The 21,401-nt window shown below is 36.3% G+C and overlaps 1 protein-coding gene across 1 annotated transcript in view; it reads left to right on the forward strand.

The window, feature by feature from the left end:
* Positions 1-21,401, forward strand: part of LOC133420429 (ciliary microtubule associated protein 1B-like) — a 94,435-nt gene that overhangs the window by 9,292 nt on the left and 63,742 nt on the right. The window contains exons 2-6 of the mRNA XM_061710122.1: positions 7,162-7,276; positions 9,108-9,311; positions 10,709-10,810; positions 10,904-11,025; positions 13,127-13,264. Of these exons, the coding sequence (XP_061566106.1) occupies positions 7,162-7,276; positions 9,108-9,311; positions 10,709-10,810; positions 10,904-11,025; positions 13,127-13,264 (681 nt within the window). The remainder of the gene's footprint in view (positions 1-7,161; positions 7,277-9,107; positions 9,312-10,708; positions 10,811-10,903; positions 11,026-13,126; positions 13,265-21,401) is intronic.

The raw sequence follows: 21,401 nt of genomic DNA on the forward strand, positions 1-21,401 counted from the left end.
GCTCTCTCCCTTCTTCCCTTCCTCTTTTCTCCCTTCCTCTTTTCTCCCTTCCTTCCTTTCTTCTTTCCTTGTTTTCTCCCTTCCTTCCTTCCTTCCTTACTTCCTTCCTTCCTTCTTCCCTTCCTCTTTTCTCCCTTCCTTCCTTCCTTCCTTCCTTCCTTCCTTCCTTCCTTCCTTCCTTCCTTCCTTCCTTCCTTCTTCCCTTCCTCTTTTCTCCCTTCTTTCCTTCCTTCCTTCCTTCCTTCCTTCCTTCCTTCCTTCCTTCCTTCCTTCCTTCCTTCCTTCCTTCCTTCCTTCCTTCCTTCCTTCTTTTCTCCCTTCTTTCCTTCCTTCCGTCCTTCTTTTCTCCCTTCCTTCCTTCCTTCCTCCTGCTCTCTCCTTCCTTCCTTTTTTCCATGTTTTTTACCATCCTTCTTTCCTTGTTTTCTCCCTTCCTTCCTTCCTTCCTTCTTCCCTTCCTCTTTTCTCCCTTCCTTCCTTCCTTCCTTCCTTCCTTCCTTCCTTCCTTCCTTCCTTCCTTCCTTCCTTCCTTCCTTCCTTCCTTCCTTCCTTCTTTTCTCCCTTCTTTCCTTCCTTCCGTCCTTCTTTCCTTGTTTTCTCCCTTCCTTCCTTCCTTCCTTCCTTCCTTCCTTCCTTCTTCCCTTCCTCTTTTCTCCCTTCCTTCCTTCCTTCCTTCCTTCCTTCCTTCCTTCCTTCCTTCTTCCCTTCCTCTTTTCTCCCTTCTTTCCTTCCTTCCTTCCTTCCTTCCTTCTTTTCTCCCTTCTTTCCTTCCTTCCGTCCTTCTTTCCTTGTTTTCTCCCTTCCTTCCTTCCTTCCTTCCTTCCTTCCTTCCTTCTTCCCTTCCTCTTTTCTCCCTTCCTTCCTTCCTTCCTTCCTTCCTTCCTTCCTTCCTTCCTTCCTTCCTTCCTTCCTTCTTCCCTTCCTCTTTTCTCCCTTCTTTCCTTCCTTCCTTCCTTCCTTCCTTCCTTCCTTCCTTCCTTCCTTCCTTCCTTCCTTCTTTTCTCCCTTCTTTCCTTCCTTCCGTCCTTCTTTTCTCCCTTCCTTCCTTCCTTCCTCCTGCTCTCTCCTTCCTTCCTTTTTTCCATGTTTTTTACCATCCTTCTTTCCTTGTTTTCTCCCTTCCTTCCTTCCTTCCTTCCTTCTTCCCTTCCTCTTTTCTCCCTTCCTTCCTTCCTTCCTTCCTTCCTTCCTTCCTTCCTTCCTTCCTTCCTTCCTTCTTCCCTTCCTCTTTTCTCCCTTCTTTCCTTCCTTCCTTCCTTCCTTCCTTCTTTTCTCCCTTCTTTCCTTCCTTCCGTCCTTCTTTCCTTGTTTTCTCCCTTCCTTCCTTCCTTCCTTCCTTACTTCCTTCCTTCTTCCCTTCCTCTTTTCTCCCTTCTTTCCTTCCTTCCTTCCTTCCTTCCTTCCTTCCTTCCTTCCTTCCTTCCTTCCTTCCTTCTTCCCTTCCTCTTTTCTCCCTTCTTTCCTTCCTTCCTTCCTTCCTTCTTTTCTCCCTTCTTTCCTTCCTTCCGTCCTTCTTTTCTCCCTTCCTTCCTTCCTTCCTCCTGCTCTCTCCTTCCTTCCTTTTTTCCATGTTTTTTACCATCCTTCTTTCCTTGTTTTCTCCCTTCCTTACTTCCTTCCTTCCTTACTTCCTTCCTTCCTTACTTCCTTACTTCCTTCTTCCCTTCCTCTTTTCTCCCTTCCTTCCTTCCTTCCTTCCTTCCTTCCTTCCTTCCTTCCTTCCTTCCTTCCTTCCTTCCTTCCTTCCTTCCTTCCTTCCTTCCTTCCTTCCTTCCTTCCTTCCTTCCTTCCTTCCTTCCTTCCTTCCTTCCTTCCTTCCTTCCTCCCTCCCTCCCTCCCTCCGACTTAAGACCTAATACTTGTATTTTCTAACTCAACAGCACCCTCTATACCAGGGGTCGGCAACCCAAAATGTTGAAAGAGCCATATCGGACCAAAAACACAAAAAACAAATATGTCTGGAGCCGCAAAAAATGAAAAGTCTTGTATCAGCCTTTGAATGAAGGCAACACATGCTGCATGTTTCTATATTAGTTATAACTGGGGGATATTTATTTTTTCCATTATGCACTTCGAGAAAAAAGTCGAGATTTCGGGAAAAAAGTCGAAATGTCGAAAAAAAAGTCGAAATGACGAGAAAAGAGTCAAGATTTCGGGGAAAAAAGTTGAAATGTCGAGAAAAATGTCAAACTTTCGAGAAAAAAATCGAAATGTTCTGAAAAAAGTCGAAATGTCGAGAAAAAACTCGAAATGACGAGAAAAGAGTCAAGATTTCTGGCAGAAAGTCGAAATGTCGAGAAAAAAGTCAAACTTTCGAGAAAAAAATCGAAATGTTGAGAAAAAAGTCGAAATGTCGAGATTAATGTTGAAGTACAATCTCAAGAAAAAAGTCGAAATGACGAGAAAAAAGTCGAAATGTTGAGAAAAAAGGCAAGATTTCGGGCAAAAAGTCGAAATGTCAAGAAAAAAGTCAAAATTTTTTGGGAAAAAAGTCAAAATGTCGAGAAAAAAGTTGAAATGTCGAGAAAAAAGTTGAAATGTCGAGATTAAAAAGGAAAGGAAAAAGGAAGAAAAAAAGAAAAAAGGAAAAAAGAAGAAAAAAGAAAAAGAAGAAAAAAATAAAAAAAGGAAAAAAAAGAAAAAACAAAGAAAAAATGAAGAAAGAAAAAAAAGAAGAAAAAAAAGGAAAAAGCTCCAGGGAGCCACTAGGGCGGCGCTAAAGAGCCGACCCCTGCTCTGAAGGAAATGGGAAGCTTCGCACCTTTAATGAAAGTCCTGACGGCCAGTGTGAGAGAAACCGTCACCAACGATACATGACGAGGGCCGGCAGCAGCAACGCTGCACTGAAGAGCAGTCGTAACCAGTGAACAACACCACCAACCAACTGGATTCTTATTATTGTTATTATTTAATTTCTCAGAAAACATTTTGTTATGTCACAGTAGATAACAGCATGATAAGCAATAAAATAAACGATATGCAAAATACTTTTGGCTGCTTTTGTTGTGAGGTGATGTTTCTGCAGATGCTGATGCCGTCACCGTGATCTTTTTCAATCTGGTGCTTTGGCCTTATACAGACATCTGATACAGCATCAACTGCTTATCTTAAAAGTGCTTTAGATGAGTCTTTGACAAAACAGACTTTCATGAGAAAAAAAACAACAAAAGAAGGTGTTAAATCCAGAGTGATTGTGAGCTTTGGACTACTTCACCTGCAGTCCTGCAGTGGACTTGTACTTGTACTTGTACTTGAACTTGAAATGAGCTCATGTTGAAACGCAGTGACGACGCCACTGAAAACCACTTTAGTTCATATTTGCTTTCAATGGTTTAAACTACGCCAGAGATGTTCAATAAACTGTATAGAGGATCTTTGACTACGCTACTTCTGTCCTATCATGGACGGATGGAACGATTTCCATATTTGGAATTCCTGCACTCAAATTCATAATGAGCATAGATTGTGCAAGCTTTTGAAAGAGTTATCTCCATGACAACGTTGTTATAGTGACATAAACAATCTGTTTTTTAAATTCAGTGTATGTGCTGATTTCAGGAGGAAAAGGCTGAGACAAACTTTGGGAGATGGAGGAGACGCTTATTAAGGTAAAACCATCCATTTGTTTAGCGTCAGTAACCATATTTAAAGGAAAACAACCCGTGTTTCGTTGAGTTTGTGCAGATTTGGCCGACCTTCTGGTCGTGATTCACGTCGCTCTAACTCAGGGGTCGGCAACCCAAGATGTTGAAAGAGCCATATTGGACCAAAAACACAAAAAACAAATATGTCTGGAGCCGCAAAAAATGAAAAGTCTTGTATAAGCCTTAGAATGAAGACAACACATGCTGCATGTTTCTATATTAGTTTTAACTGGGGGAAGATTTTTTTTTTCATTATGCACTTCGAGAAAAAAGTCGAAATGTTGAGAAAAAAGTCGAAATTTCGAGAAAAAAGTTGAAATGTCAAGATTAATGTTGAAGTACAATCTTGAGAAAAAAGTCGAAATGTCGAGAAAAAAGTCGAAATGTCGAGAAAAGTCAAAATTTCTAGAAAAAAGTCGAAATGTTGAGAAAAAGTCAAAATGTCGAGAAAAAAGTCAAAATTCTGAGAAAAAAGTCAAAATGTCGAGATTAAAAAGGAAAGGAAAAAGGAAGAAAAAAAGAGGAAAAAAGGGAAAAAATAAGAAAAAGAAAAAAGAAAAAAAAGAAAAAAGAAAAAAAGGAAAAAAAGGAAAAAAAAGGTCAAACATTTCTGAAAAAGCTCCAGGAGCCACTAGGGCGGCGCTAAAGAGCCGCATGCGGCTCTAGAGCCGCGGGTTGCCGACCCCTGCTCTAGGTGTAAGACGCGTTTACTGATTTTGGTCGAGTTACGCCTTCGCTTTTCTCAGTCTTTTTGGTTTTTAAATGAAAAGTTTGTTCGGTGACATAACACCAGAAAAATACCAGAAAAATAACTTATTGGACAATTTTCACCTGTTTCAAATACATTTTCACTTGAAATAAGTAGGAAAATCTGCCAGTGGGACAAGATTTATCTTCTTATTACAAGCAAAAAAATCTTTTTTCTACTTATTTTAAGTGAAAATCTACATGAAACAGGTGTTTTCAAGTGTAATGAGATTTTTTTTACTAAAATGAGACATTTTAACTAGAAATAAGACAAATATTCTTGTTAAGATTGTGAGTTTTTGCAGTGATCCATTTTACTTATCCTGTGAAGGACAGAGTCATATTGATAAGTTCAGAAAACTGTTTTTTATTGTTGTGTTTTGATGTATTTGATGTAAGCCCAGTGGATATTTAACCCTTTATAGGGCACTCATTGAAATACTTGGAAATGTACAATTTCAACCCTAGAGTGTTATTGGGGGCTACTACCAGAGTATTTTTCATTATTGTTTTAATTCTTGATGCAAATCAAGGTCAAAGAAGTTACCATATATGGTTCCTTGCCCATCGCGAGTAACATTGTATCTAACACTGAAGTTACCATGCGGTTACTTGCCCATTGTGGGTGAAATTGTACCCATACATTGGATATGTACTGTATAAAAATAAAAAAAACACATACAACATAATATTTATGATACTCTCTTCATAGAGATATTAGAACTTTTCTCCATAAATGGTACAACTTGACTTATAGGGCTTCTCTTTTTCTCCATCCATATATTTCGTCCAATCAGCTCCTGACCCTCTCTCTCCACCAGCAGCAGGCAGGTTGACCATGCCATTGACCGTGCCACAGAACAAGTGAAGAATAGCATTAGAATTAATGGTGGTACTGATATTATGCTTTACAAATCTGTGGCAACATCCAATGCAACATCCAATATTGTCTTACCTTATAATGCGCTATTTGTAAAATTAAAAACTCGAAATGTTGATAAAAAAGTCAAGATTTCGGGCAAAAAGTCGAAATGTCAAGAAAAAAGTCAAGATTTTGGGGAAAAAAGTCGAAATGTCGAGAAAAAAGTCAAACTTTCGAGAAAAAAATCGAAATGTTGAGAAAAAAGTCGAAATGACGAGAAAAAAAAGTCGAAATGTCGAGATTAATGTTGAAGTACAATCTCGAGAAAAAAGTCAAAATGTCGAGAAAAAAGTCGAAATGTCGAGAAAAAACTTGAAATGTTGAGAAAAAAGTCAAGATTTCGTGGGAAAAAAGTTGAAATGTCTAGAAAAAAGTTGAAATGTCGTGATTAAAAAGGAAAGGAAAAAGGAAGAAAAAAAGAAAAAAGGAAAAAAGAAGAAAAAATAAAAAAAGAAGAAAAAAATTTAAAAAAGGAAAAAAATAAAATAAAAAAGAAGAAAAAATGAAAAAACAAAAAAAAGATGTTGAAACAGCCATATTGGACCAAAAACACAAAAAACAAATGTTTCTGGAGCCGCAAAAGATGAAAATTCTTGTATAAGCCTTAGAATGAAGGCAACACATGCTGCATGTTTCTATATTAGTTATAACTGGGGGAAGATTTTTTTTTTCATTATGCACTTCGAGAAAAAAGTCGAAATGTCGGGAAAAAAGTCGAAATGTCAAGAAAAAAGTCAAGATTACGGGGAAAAAAGTTGAAATGTCGAGAAAGAAGTCAAACTTTCGAGAAAAAAATCGAAATGTTGAGAAAAAAGTCGAAATGTCGAGATTAATGTTGAAGTACAATCTCGAGAAAAACGTCGAAATGACGAGAAAAAAGTCGAAATGTCGAGAAAAAACTCGAAATGTTGAGAAAAAAGTCAAGAATTGGGGCAAAAAGTCAAAATGTCAAGAAAAAAGTCAAGATTTCGGGGAAAAAAGTTGAAATGTCGAGAAAAAAGTCAAACTTTCGAGAAAAAAATCGAAATGTTGAGAAAAAAGTCGAAATGTCGAGAAAAAAGTCGAAATGTCAAGAAAAAAGTCAAAATTTTTTGGGAAAAAAGTCGAAATGTCGAGAAAAAAGTCCAAATGTTGTATAAAAATAAGTATAAAAATATTGTCTTACCTTATAATGCGCTATTTGTAAAACGAAAACAACGGAAGTATGACTTGCTAGATGCACCGGGCATATGTCTACAAAAGGACACTGTCACTTGAACTAGTTTGACCATAAGGGGGTGTATTTGTAAAAAAAAACACAAAGTATGGTTTACTAGAGTATCTGGCATATGTCTATAAAAGGTTCCTCAGTCACTTGCACTAGTTTTACCACACAGGGGCGTATGATCATACATGGGATCACCATTATTCATGCTAACTATTTCACTGATTTCACTAATTCTGCACAAACAACACTTATCTCATCAGTTAGAAACATCATTCAAACACATACTGTGTGAGCGTCATCAACTTAGCATGGTTAGTTTCAGCTTTATGAACTTTTGTGTGGAAGAAGGTAGGAGCAAAAATGTGAATTTTCTCGCCCTATAAAGGGTTAAAGCTTACAGAAGGCTGCATTTAACTGCTGCTATGTCATTCCTGCAGTATTTCTGCAGGTGTTTTGGTCAGTGCTATTATTTGTAATATATTATATTATTTGTAATCAGCACAAATTATCTGTCCCCATATGATAAAATCCACCATCCCCCCTGATTTGTTTTACAACTCGAGTACTGATCTCAAGTTACAGCCAAATCCGTTAGCATTATTTAGTTATTGTTTAACTTAAAAGCCATTCCATCTTTGAAGGATACGCAAAGGGATGGACCGTGGGTTGGAACCTGGAGGCCGCACGCACCGAGACTTCCAATATCTGCTCTCTACGGCAACCCCGGGCCAAAGTATAAACTTCCTCCACTTACAGGTAAATCTCAAATAGGGTTGCCACCCGTCCCGTAAAATACGGAATTGTCCTTTATTTGAGAAAAAAATGTTGCGTCCCGTATTGAACTAATACGGGACACGATTTTACACCATATTCTAGTTGAATTATTGAAATAAATTAACTTTTACACCATATTCTAGTTGAATTATTGAAATAAATTAACTTTTACACCATATTCTAGTTGAATTATTGAAATAAATTAACTTTTACACCATATTCTAGTTGAATTATTGAAATAAATTAACTTTTACACCATATTCTAGTTGAATTATTGAAATAAATTAACTTTTACACCATATTCTAGTTGAATTATTGAAATAAATTCACTTTTACACCATATTCTAGTTGAATTATTGAAATAAGTTAACTTTTACACCATATTCTAGTTGAATTATTGAAACAAATTAACTTTTACACCATATTCTAGTTGAATTATTGAAATAAATTAACTTTTACACCATATTCTAGTTGAATTATTGAAATAAATGAACCTTTACACCATATTCTAGTTGAATTATTGAAATAAATTAACTTTTACACCATATTCTAGTTGAATTATTGGAATAAATTAACTTTTACACCATATTCTAGTTGAATTATAGAAATAAATTAACTTTTACACCATATTCTAGTTGAATTATTGAAATAAATTAACTTTTACACCATATTCTAGTTGAATTATTGAAATAAATTAACTTTTACACCATATTATAGTTGAATTATTGAAATAAATTAACTTTTACACCATATTCTAGTTGAATTATTGAAATAAATTAACTTTTACACCATATTCTAGTTGAATTATTGAAATAAATTAACTTTTACACCATATTCTAGTTGAATTATTGAAATAAATTAACTTTTACACCATATTCTAGTTGAATTATTGAAATAAGTTAACTTTTACACCATATTCTAGTTGAATTATTGAAATAAATTAACTTTTACACCATATTCTAGTTGAATTATTGAAATAAATTAACTTTTACACCATATTCTAGTTGAATTATTGAAATAAATTAACTTTTACACCATATTCTAGTTGAATTATTGAAATAAATTAACTTTTACACCATATTCTAGTTGAATTATTGAAATAAATGAACTTTTACACCATATTCTAGTTGAATTATTGAAACAAATGAACTTTTACACCATATTCTAGTTGAATTATTGAAATAAATTAACTTTTACACCATATTCTAGTTGAATTATTGAAATAAATTAACTTTTACACCATATTCTAGTTGAATTATTGAAATAAATTAACTTTTACACCATATTCTAGTTGAATTATTGAAATAAATTAACTTTTACACCATATTCTAGTTGAATTATTGAAATAAATTAACTTGTACACCATATTCTAGTTGAATTATTGAAATAAATTAACTTTTACACCATATTCTAGTTGAATTATTGAAATAAATTAACTTTTACACCATATTCTTCACCTGTAGGCTATATTTACATCTGGGCTGATGTGGACATACATAGAATAGGAGGATATTTCAGTTACTAGTATGGTTGGCTGTCTGTACAGTAATGCAAGTTCAATGCTATTAAAGCACTTTAAACTTTAAATCAAAGCATTTTGTTTTTTCATATAAAATAAACACATTTTTATTCAGTTTAGAAGTTTAGGGGCTTTTTTTTTGGCTCCTGCGCTGCTGAAATCAGGGCGTCCCTTATTTCTATTTCTGAAAGGTGGCAACCCTAATCTCAAATGACCTTTTTTTTTTTTTCATAAGCAGTATTATTATGTTTTCATCTTGGGATTAAGATTACCTCCCTTTAACCTTTGATTAAGGTGCAAACAAACATGATCCCACCAAACCGAAAGCACAGATGTTTTCTTTCGGACAACGTTTTTGGTGCAAAAGTACTGACTGCTCTCCGGGACCAAAATATTTGATTCTTCCCAACATCATGAGACACGGACACAGTTGTGCACCTGCATTTTCCCTGCACGGCCGTCCAGAAGAACGACCAAAATTCAAGACCCCCGGACCAGGTCAGTGAGGCCCAGTATAACCAGTGCTCGAGTTGTAAAAAAGAAAATCATGGGGGATGGTGGATTTTATCAATAATATAATATATTACAAATAATAGCAGTGACCAAAACACCTGCAGAAATACTGCAGGAATGACATAGCAGCAGTTAAATGCAGCCTTCTGTAAGCTTTAAATATCCACTGGGCTTACATCAAATACATCAAAACACAACAATAAAAAACACTTTTCTGAACTTATCAATATGACTCTGTCCTTCACAGGATAAGTCAAATGGATCACTGCAAAAACTCAAAATAAGAATATTTGTCCTATTTCTAGATAAAATGTCTCATTTTAGTAAAAAATCACTGGAAACAACTACAATTTTCACCTGTCTCAAGTAAATATTCACTTAGTAGTAGAAAAAAGATTTTTTTGCTTGTAATAAGAAGATAAATGTTGTTCCACTGGCAGATTTTCCTACTTATTTCAAGTTAAAATGTACTTGAAACAGGTGAAAATTGTCAAATAAATTATTTTTCTGGTGTTATTTTTCAGGTGATGACTCTAAATGTTGAAATAGCAGTAAAACCACATTCATTGATGAAATGACGCGATCGTAACAGAAGTATTACTAGCCCACCACAGGATAAGTAAAATGGATCACTGCAAAAACTCAAAATAAGAATATTTGTCCTATTTCTAGTTAAAATGTCTCATTTCAGTAAAATAAATCTTATTACACTTAAAACAAGACTCATCACTGGAAAAAACAACAATTTTCACCTGTTTCAAGTAGATATTCACTTGGTAGTAGAAAAAAGAGTTTTTTGCTTGCAATAAGAAGATAAATCTTGTCCCACTGGCAGATTTTCCTACTTATTTCAAGTGAAAATTTACTTAAAACAGGGGAAAATTGTCCAATAAATTATTTTTCTGGTGTTATTTTTCTGGTGATGACTCTAAATGTTGAAATAGCAGTAAAACCATTGATGAAATGACGCGATCGTAAAAAACAACAATTTTCACCTGTTTCAAGTAGATTTTCCCTTGAAATAAGTAGAAAAATCTGCCAGTGGAACAAGATTTTTTTGCTTGCAATGGAAAGATAAATCTTTCCAGGTGAAAATTGTCAAATAAGTTTTTTTCTGGTGATGACTCTAAATGTTGAAATAGCAGTAAAACCACATTCATTGATGAAATGACATAAGGGATGGAAAGGGGGGATGGCAGTTTTACAGGGGGGATGATTTGGACCGTTTTTATTTCAGGGGGGATGCCATCCCCCCTCATCCCCCCTCAACTCCAGTACTGAGTATAACGGCCTTAAAACAGACTTCCCAGTGCTGATATCAACATACAAGCAGTTTACCTGTGAGCTGTTTCTCTATTATCTGTTTTTTGGGGGGGTTTCAGGCCAGTACTACCCAGAGAATTCAGGGAAAGCGACATTTCCTTCAGCTCCTGCATATTCTCTGACTGGGAGGCACGAGCTGGACAGCAATAATGGCGTCCCAGGTAAGACTCATATTTGGTGTCAGCTTTATATAAGAGGAGAATATTAACGTTTCACATTCAAAAGAACATCAGCAAATTGTATCTGTTGCTCAGGTCCAGGAACATACAAGCTGCCCCCTATTATTGGGTCTAAAGCTGTGACCAGAGCTTCAGCACCCAGATATACGATGGCCAGTCGCCTGGAAACTGGGACCATCTATGAGGGCCTGCACAAGGTACATAGAAATAGTCATTAAAGCAGGGATGTCAAACTCATTTTGCTTGGCCGGCCGGATTTGACCAATTTTTTTCTCGCAAAATAACAAAAACGGTGCGAATTCTTTTTTTTTTTTACTATTGTTATCTAAGCCAATATAAGTTTAGTTAATTTTAAAGGAAATATGCACTTTGTTTACACTCTAATTATGTAAAATATATTTATTCAGGATCTTTTCTTGAAATTTCTCGTTTTTTTTTCAAATTATGTAAGATACTTTTAATATCATTTTACAAAGATAAACAGAAACAAGTATGTTTTTTTTATATTTCGCTTTTTTATAGGAAATTTAATTAAAAGCAAAATCTTTCTTATTAAATCCGAGAGTGTTTCTTTGTGATTTAGAGATTTTTCCAGTACAATTAAGTGTATTTATTTTTAAAAATTGGCACGGATATTTACGCCAGTGTGCCGAAAAAGTCAGCACTTCTTTTTTAACTGTTTTACTTTGTCACTATCCTCGTATTCAAAACTGAAATTCTCCGAATAAATATCTTCTATCATCTTTTTTAGCAGTGATATTTTTCCTGCGAAAATATATAATAGTTGAAGGGTTTTATGCCGTCCACTAGGGGGCAGTATGAGCTATTGAGGAGTCTATTTCTTCAATAGTAGTCATTTAAAGGAGCATGAGGCAGGATTGAGGCAGGATTTATGAAAAAAATCTGTATACATTTTAAGTTTTCTAGTAATAATGTCAGATGAAGCGTTCCAAACCAAAAAGAATGAGCCCTCTAGTGTATCTCTCCGTTGCCTTGAACAGGCTGTGTGCTGCAAAATGTGCTGCAATTCCGGGCCGGAATTTCCCGCGCTGTCCTGTGGATGTGACGTCACATGACGCTGCATGCACGTTCTCCCCGTTCTCCCGTGCCGGCTTCACTGTTGGCTGCAGTACCCCCGACGGCCGTCGTGGCGAAGGGTGGCGCTAGAGAGTCTCATTTCTTAAAAGGAACCTCATGCTCCTTTAAGTGTATTTATTTTTAAAAATGGGTGCAGATATTTATGCCAGTGTGCCGAAAAAGTCAGTATTTCTTTTTTAACTGTTTTACTTTGTCACTATCCTCGTATTCAAAACTGAAATTCCCCGAATAAATATCTTCTATCATCTTTTTTAGCTGTGATTTTTTTCCTGCGAAAATATATAATAGTAGTCATTTAATAAAAATAAACGACCGTCTACAAAGAAATAAAATCGGCAAATGCATTCGAGAAAAACTAAAAAAATGTCAAAAACTGCTCTATTTGTGGAATAACGATGGATTTGTAGAAGAAATATATTATCGGATATGCTGCGATTCATGGCAATTATTTATGTCTTCCTTTTTAGTAAATTAACATGTTTCTATATTAGTTAGAACTGGGGGGAGATTTATTTTTTCATTATGCACTTCGAGAAAAAAGTCGAGATTTCGGGAAAAAAGTCGAAATGTTGAGAAAAAAGTTGAAATGTCGAGAAAAAAGTCGAAATGTCGAGAAAAAAGTTGAAATGTCGAGATTAATGTTGAAGTACAATCTCGAAAAAAAAGTCGAAATGACGAGAAAAAAGTCGAAATGTCGAGAAAAAAGTCAATGTCAAGAAAAAAGTCAAGATTTCGGGGAAAAAAGTTGAAATGTCGAGAAAAATGTCAAACTTTCGAGAAAAAAATCGAAATGTTGAGAAAAAAGTCGAAATGTCGAGAAAAAACTCAAAATGTTGAGAAAAAAGTCAAAATGTCGAGAGAAAAAAAGTCGAAATGTCGAGATTAATGTTGAAGTACAATCTCGAAAAAAAAGTCGAAATGTCGAGAAAAAACTCAATGTTGACGAAAAAGTTGAGATTTCGGGTAAAAAGTCGAAATGTCAAGAAAAAAGTCAAGATTTCGGGGAAAAAAGTTGAAATGTCGAGATTAATGTTGAAGTACAATCTCAAGAAAAAAGTCGAAATGACGAGAAAAAAAGTCGAAATGTTTGGTTTTTTGCGTTGGAAACCTCTCTCGGGCCGCACATTTGACACCCCTGCATTAAAGGACCAGAGCCTCCCCAGTGTGGAGCTGCTCTCAGGACTGTGATTTCTCCTCCAGACCCCGGGCCCAGCCGTCTACGGAGCTGTAGACCCGTACATCTCCAGGAGGAAACCTCCCCAGTTCAGCATGAGGGGCAGACTTCCTCCTCTGAACTGCACAAAGACACCGGGTCCAGGAGCGCACCATCCTGAGCATGTAAGTATGGAGCCAAATCAAGGCCAAAAGTTTTGCTAATTTAAAAATAAAATTTGAAGCTGAAAATTCTTTTTTACAGTTTCAATTTTTTTTTTCGGTATCAAATCTTTTTTTCAGTTTCACATCTTTTTTTTTCAGTTTCACATCTTTTTTTTCAGTTTCACATCTTTTTTTTCAGTTTCACATCTTTTTTTTCAGTTTCACTTCTTTTTTTTTAGTTTCAAATCTTTTTTTTCAGTTTCAATTTTTTTTTCAGTTTCAAATCTTTTTTTTTTTAGTTTCAAATCTTTTTTTTTCAGTTTCAATTTTTTTTTTCAGTTTCAGACTTTTGGCCACGATGTGGCGTGGGGGGCGTGGCATCAACTGAGAGGGGCGTGGCATCAACTGAGAGGGGCGTGGCATCATGAGTGACAGCAGAACAGAGAAGGCGGGGGACGTTCCTCAGTCATGTTGCCTTCAGGAAACGTAGGTTGCAAAAGTTATCAGTAGAAGTTTGATTCAACACGGTATATACACCATATTCACGTGATTGGCAGTGGAAAAAACTGATATTAGTGACACATTTCTGTTTAAAAAGCTGTTTTAGACCGTACTTGGTAGTATGTGGAAGTGGGAAATGTCAAACTTTAAAGTGTGGCTGTTGAACTGTACAGTCTGGCGTAGTTTATTGCTTTTATACTGTGATTGGTGCCAAGTACGGTCTAAAACAGCTTTAAAAACAGAAATGTGTCACTAGTATCCGTTTTTCCACTGCCAATCACGTGAATATGGTGTATATACAGTGTTGAATCATACTTCTACTGATAACTTCTGCAACCTACGTTTCCTGAAGGCAACATGACTGAGGAACGTCCCCCGCCTTCTCTGTTCTGCTGTCACTCATGATGCCACGCCCCTCTCAGTTGATGCCACGCCCCCCACGCCAGATCAGGGCCAAAAGTCTGAAACTGAAAAAAAATTTGAAACTGAAAAAAAAAGATGTGAAACTGAAAAAAAAAATGTGAAACGGAAAAAAAAAAATGTAAACTTTAAAAAAGAATTTTCAGGTTCAAATTTTATTTTCAAATTAGCAAAACTTTTGACCTTGATTTGGCTCCATAGTGTAAGGAGCATTTCAGTTTTGATTGATTGATTGAATTGTTTATTTCGAACACATAAGGAAAAAAAATATATAAAATTTTAAAACAAATTCAAAACATACAGAAAAAAAGCAACAACAACAAAAACGTAATACAAACAGGGGGGAAAAAAAACAGTGTCCGAAAAGGAGCAGGTAGAAGTAAAACTTATTTAACCCTGCCCCTTTGTTACCTCTATCATAAATTAAACAAATATTAATTATAAATAGCTGCTAATTTACCTATTAGGCTACCGATTTTCTAACCAGCTAACAAACACAAACTTTCCTTACATAACTCCTCAATCAAATAACTTCCCAGAACTTCCTTTTTGTACCGTTTTTTAAATTGATTTATATTTGTACATTGCTTCAACCCATCACCCAACCCATTCCATAGATCCACTCCAACAACTGAGATACACATGCTTTTCCTTTTAGAATCAACACATTGTTTTTTTAATTACATTTTCCTCTTAAATTATAACCCCCCTCCCTGTCCCAAAACAGTTTCTGTAAATTGCCTGGAAGTGAATCAGTTCTCGCTTTGAATATGATTTGTATGTGTGTGATTTGTAGTTGATCAGAAACTCCTTGAATGTTCAACTTCTGTTCATGTATCAACATTTCTTTTCCATTTTAGGTGAGCTGCACAAGACCAGCAGCTCCAAGCTTTACTTTTGGACTGCGTCATTCTCAGCACATGATGCACATTTACAAATAGATGTTTTAAATAAATCAGCAAACTTCTTAAAACGACTGCCTTAATCGTTATTTATTGCTCCTTTTCTCTAAAGTCACAGCCTGGATCAGTTTTGACAATAAGTAAAAAATCCCATTGTAATATGTTTCTTTTGGAAGCTCAGATCTTTTTATCCTTTTATTTTCCTCATCATCGAATGAAAAAACTAGGGGTTCTCAAGTTTCAGATCTATTTGCATGTCTTAAATCTATTTTGCCAATTATAACTTATATAATATGAATAAATACATGTTTCACTAAGTAGTGAGGGGGTTTACAGCAGAGGTGGGTAGTAACGAGTTACATTTACTTGAGTAAGTTTAGGTTTATTTTGTACTTTTAGGAGTAGTTTTGAATCACTATACTTTTTACTTTTACTTGAGTAGATTTGTGAAGAAGAAACTGTTTCTCTTACTCCGCTACATTAGGCTACGTTGAGCTGTTACTTTTCTTTTATCCCTTTTATCCGCGTACGCGTCAAATCATGACATCACTGGGTGATTCTTTGGGAAAAATGTTTGTTTTTGCATGTTTTGTCACATTTACACAGACTCAAACACACACAGAGTTTCTATGAGTTCATGTTTGTTCTAGTTCTGCCTGGTTAAAAAAGAAAAGTACAAAGGCTTGAAATTTTGTGCTACTTGTGCTTAATTTATTTTTTTATTCTGTTATTATTTAATTTATTTTATTATTTATTAAAGTACTTGAATTTACTTTAAGATTATTTTAATTTAAGCTATTTTTTATTAATTTTAATTAATTTTATTATTTTATTGGTTTAATTTGCCTGAAGATGATTATTTTGTCCTTTTGTCTGTTTGAATGGTTGTGTTAAAAAAATAAATCAGACGTTACTCAACAGTTACTCAGTACTTGAGTAGTTTTTTCACCAAGTACTTTTTTACTTTTACTCAAGTAATTATTTGGATGACTACTTTTTACTTCTACTTGAGTCATATTATTCTGAAGTAACAGTACTTTTACTTGAGTACAATTTTTGGCTCCTCTACCCACCTCTGGTATACAGTAATGAAGATAAATTATAAATAAATGTATTAATGATATAATGCTCTATTTGCATGATACAATTAAAATCATTTATCACCTAAAATGGTCTGTTATTGTGTTTAAAAATTCTGTAAATATTAAACTGCCATGGTGAGATATTTTCTTATGTTTCAAATGTAATTTGCACCCAAGAGTACAATTACTTCTGTTCAACTGTTACAAAAAAGTTAATTAAAGCAGCACTATGTAACTTTTCCACCTTAATATCATATTTCCAGAGTCATTGTGATGGTACATGAACTTCCAACAGGTTTAATGAACCTCTGTCATGGTCTGAGGGGTCTGTATCACCTTCACTGGCACTATGTCACTTTGAGGTGGATGGTAGGAACCCTTCCACACTAAAAAACTACACATTTTTACGACTTTGACTGCTTTACGGCACACGTCACTTCCCCCTCCTTCCCGATTCGTAGTCGAGACGAAAGCTGGGCGGGTGTGGAGCGCAGAGCTCAGCAGAAGCTGGTGTCATGGCCGAAGCAGCGGAAAAAAACAAGAAAATACAAGTTTTATCGGAGGAGGCGAAAAAAGAAAGCGGGAGAGTAACAAGCTAAATGCCCGGACAAAAAAAATAAATAAAGAGCTGAAAGACGAGGAGGGATGTCCGAGTCCGACCGATGGGGATTTATGGGGATAAAACAAGAGACAGAATTGTTATGATACAAATGTAAATGTAGAGTTCTATGTTCAACAAGAATCTAAATTAGAATGTTTTCACATACAGGGGATTCGTCTTGGGTTCTAGTATTTTTCCTGAGAACTGTAAAATTGTGCAGGGCTGATATGCAAAACATTAGGTTATTCACAGGTTATAAAGTATTTCTTTATTTTGACAGTAAGTATGTTGGACTATGTTGGTACTAATTTATGACGAAGTCTCTAAAAAACGTGACAGGAAAAAGGTGCAGAGCGTATGAGTTTGTAGGGCGCATTATCTCGCTGAAAATACTTAATAAAACCAAGTTGAACTAAGTGATTTCCAACATCGTCATATTATATTTTTTAGCCAAAAATAGATAAATTACCTCTTCGCTATCCTGCAAACGACCGCTGAAAACAGAAAAGTAGTTTTGAAAGTCCGTCCCGTCTTCTCTCATCAAAACAAATGCAGCGACGAGGACGGGGGTTTTCCGGCAGTACGCGCTGGTGCTCATGGGAAATGTAGTGTTCTTTCTGGTAAAGCACTACCGCTTTTGTCCAAAGGAGCCGCCAAACTCAAGTGAACATTCAATTTTCAATGTCAATTCAATTTTGTTATGCATGTTTCAAATGAACCAAAACACATGCTTAAGATAGCTGAAAGTAAAATAAAAAAGCAAATGTGAAACACAGAATGGCTCGCTGAAATGTTTTTAAATTAATTGCCGTTATATGTAAAGAACGTCTGCCAAGGTTGGTCGCCCTATATTTTTAACACACCAGATCTGGCCCCCTTTGCAAAAAGTTTGGACACCCCTGACCTAAAGGCTTCTTGCACGATTTTGGTAGTCTTTTAAGATAATCACATTTCCCGCTAAAAAGGGTCTGCAGTGACGTCACTTCCCCACTGGACCAGCCCCCTTACTCAAACTGAGTGGGAAAACGTCAGCAAAAATGGCTGCAACTAGTGGAGAAGACGGGATAACAGCCGATTATCGGCTTAAATTAAAGACAGTTGGACTTGACAGTGACCCGTACAGTTACCCCAAGAACCAGTGGTCCATGGACATTAATATTTGGCCACGAATCCAGTTTCCTGATATTTATTTGTACTTAATTTCTACGCCAGGGAAATACACGAAGCAAAGCTTGAAGGCAGACAAAAGTCTTGACGCTTGGTCCGACTTCAAGGCAGGATTTGTTGTAGAAATTAAAGTGATGAGGACGCCGAACTTTATGATTTTACCATTTAACGTTAGCTACCCAAAAATCCAACTTTACCTGATACAAAATCCACGTTTCGGTGTCTGGAATCCAGTTGTTTCTGTGAATTGCAGTGATCCATTTGTCTCTCTTAAGCGTATTTTTCGGCAATCTGTAAAACGATAACTCCGATTTCTTGCTAAATCTATGAGTACAGTCGATCGCACAACAGATCTTTCCCATTTTAGATGTTTTCCAGTTGCTCAAACTGAAAGTTTACGCTGTCACTCAGTCTTTCTGCCACTCAGTCTTTCTGACACTCAGTCTTTCTGACACTCAGTCTTTCTGACACTCAGTGTTTCTGACACTCAGTCTTTCTGACACTCAGTCTTTCTGACACTCAGTGGGCGTAACGCGCTGTGAAGTCGCATCTGTGACGTCATACGCGTTCCCTCTATACAAATAAAGTCTTTTTAAAGGGGACCTATTATGAAAAACATGTTTTCTCTTACTTTAACATATATAAAGTGGTCTCTCCTCAGCCTGCCAACTCAGAGAAGGAGGAAAGCAACCAAATTCTGCAGTGTCTGTACAGCCGCCCGGATGAGCCGTCCAGTGTGATGTGGATCTACGAGCCGATAAGATTCTGCTCCCGTCGTTACGTAACAACAGGAGCGATGCGTGACACCACGCCCACACCTAACTCCGCCGGCCGGAACTTCCGCCATTTTTTCATAGCGGTGTATCGTGTCATTCAGGCAGCCAATCAGCACAGAGCCTCATTATCATAGCCCCGCCCACTCAGAATCCTGCATAGATAATGAGGTTAGAGAATGGGAAGATAAGGACATGGCTCAGAGGCTGAATTTCTAATTTATTTAGCAAAAAAAAATCGTGAAGTAAGTGAAAATGAACCAATTTATAGTCGCATATTTATGCGCCGAAAATGTTTTAAAAATAACTACCAAATAGAAATGTGTTCCCGATCATGACGCAGCACCAACGTTGGATGGAATGAACGACAACTTGAAATGTCTTCATAGTGTTGACTTCAACAAATCTGAGTCGCATAAAGCTGAGTTTCTTTAACAAGTCGCCTTTTTCCAAGAAATTGCCCCAAGTCTCATTAATACGTCGTTCCAAGATGCATTTTCTTGGGTTAATCAGTACACGGAGTCGTAGGATTTCAGGCAAGGTGAAATCAGGCGGTATTTGGTCGTCAACACCAGCCTCACTCACTGTATCAGTTGGAGTCCTGGCCTGTGGCCCTTTGCTTCATATTTTCCCCTTCTTTCTCCGCACCTACTTCCTGTCTAACTACTGTCACTAAAAGGCTGCTAAAGCTACAAAAACCTTGTAAAAAAAAAAAAAGAAAGCTCTGGAGAAAACATTGCTGCATCTTTGTGGATAGATGCTTGTAGTGAGACGTCAAAAAATGCACGATGTTGACAACAACATGTAACTGACAGTTTATTCATTACAACAAATGACAAAGGATCAGCAACCGTGAAATGTGTAGGGCCGTCCCGAGTACTATGGGACAGGATTCAGAGCTTTGGTATATTATATATATATATATATATATATATATACCAGGGGTCGGCAACCCAAAATGTTGAAAGAGCCATATTTGATCAAAAACACAAAAAAACAAATATGTCTGGAGCCATAAAACATTAACATTATTAGTTATAACTGGGGGAAGATTTTTTTTTTTCATTATGCACTTCGAGAAAAAAGTCAATGTCGAGAAAAAAGCCAAAATGTTGAGAAAAAGTCGAAATTTCAAGAAAAAAGTCGAAATGTCGATATTAATGTTGAAGTACAATCTCGAGAAAAAAGTCAAAATTTCGAGAAAAAAGTCGAAATGTCGATATTAATGTTGAAGTACAATCTCGAGAAAAAAGTCAAAATTTCGAGAAAAAAGTCGAAATGTCGAGATTAAAAAGGAAAAAGGAAGAAAGAGAAAAAAAGGAAAAAAGAAAAAAAGGGAAAAAGAAGAAAAAAAGGAAAAAAAGGGAAAAAAAGAGAAAAAAGAGAAAAAAAAGGGAAAAAGAAGAGAAAAAAAGAAGAAAAAAAAGGTCAAACAATTTTTAAAAAGCTCCAGGAGCCACTAGGGCGGCGCTAAAGATCTCTAGAGCCGCGGGTTGCCGACCCCTGATATATACTCTCACTTCCTCCAGTTAGGAAGAAGATTTAAGGTCAAGGGGAGACCGTCCCACCATGCTGAAGTTGAGGTTAGATCCCAGGTGGGTTTCCATTAGCTATGAGTGACGGACCCGGTAGGATCCACTGACTTAGCAAACTCAGGCTTCGTACCAGCTGGTAAGGAGTGTTAATTTGCTCGGCCAGCCTTTGAAAGGCCGTTCATGGTACTGAGGCGCTCTAATGGTGCTTTTCCACTAGTACCTACTCAGCCCGGCTTGACTCGCCTTGCCCTCGTTTCTTTTCAATACCCAGATCAGAAGTAGGAGGTTGGAGCGAAGCTGCTGTGACGTACTCGATTGTGCGATTGGGCCAACCCCCCGACCAATCGGTGGCCTGTAGTGTGATGACGTCAGATACAGCCGACTCAGCCGCTTAGAACCTCGGTAGAGTAGATACAGAAAAAGTATCTACTCGGCACGACTCGCCTCCACTCGGTTTGGTTCTTTTCCACTAGGGGTCTAACGTGCCGAGTAGATACTTTTCTGTAACTACTCTGTTAGTTAGTTTATTTTTGCACATAAAACAGAACAATAAAAAAACAAAGGTCAAATGAAGCATTGTGCAGGAGAGGTGGAAGCCAAAAAGGCTTATGAAAATGCCTCCCCTTTATAAAACAAACATAAACCACAATAACAACAGCAAAAACACAATATAGAAATAGATAATATAAAACAGAAAAAGACAATTTAACATGAAAAAGAAAAACTACTGAATTATTGAAAGATGGAAAAAATGAAGAAAATGTAGGATAATTGCATGAAAAAAAGTACAATTTAACAACTCCAGATGTGTTTCTGATCTTAACTAAAATATGAGTTTTTCAAGTGTTTTTTTAACAAAGCCAGTGAAGATATTGATTTTAGTGATGTAGGTAAATTGTTCCATAGCGACGGTCCTCTGTATTTTAAAGTGCGTTGATTGTGTGAAGTCCGGCATAAAGGAAGGTGAAAGTCCTTTGAGTGTCGTGTTTGATATGAATGGATGTCTGAGGAAAACTTAAAAAAATTCTGGAAGCTGAGAGGCGTGTCGTGAGATGAATATACATACCTATACATAAACACACAGGTTTGTTGGTGTTCACATTGAAGACAGATAACAAATTAAATTTTCTAAAAAGAAAAATAGAAGATTCCGTTTTTTTGGCAAAAGTAACCATTC

This window comes from Cololabis saira, chromosome 20 (assembly GCF_033807715.1).
Source record: "Cololabis saira isolate AMF1-May2022 chromosome 20, fColSai1.1, whole genome shotgun sequence".
In the NCBI taxonomy this organism is placed as follows: Eukaryota; Metazoa; Chordata; class Actinopteri; order Beloniformes; family Belonidae; genus Cololabis; species Cololabis saira.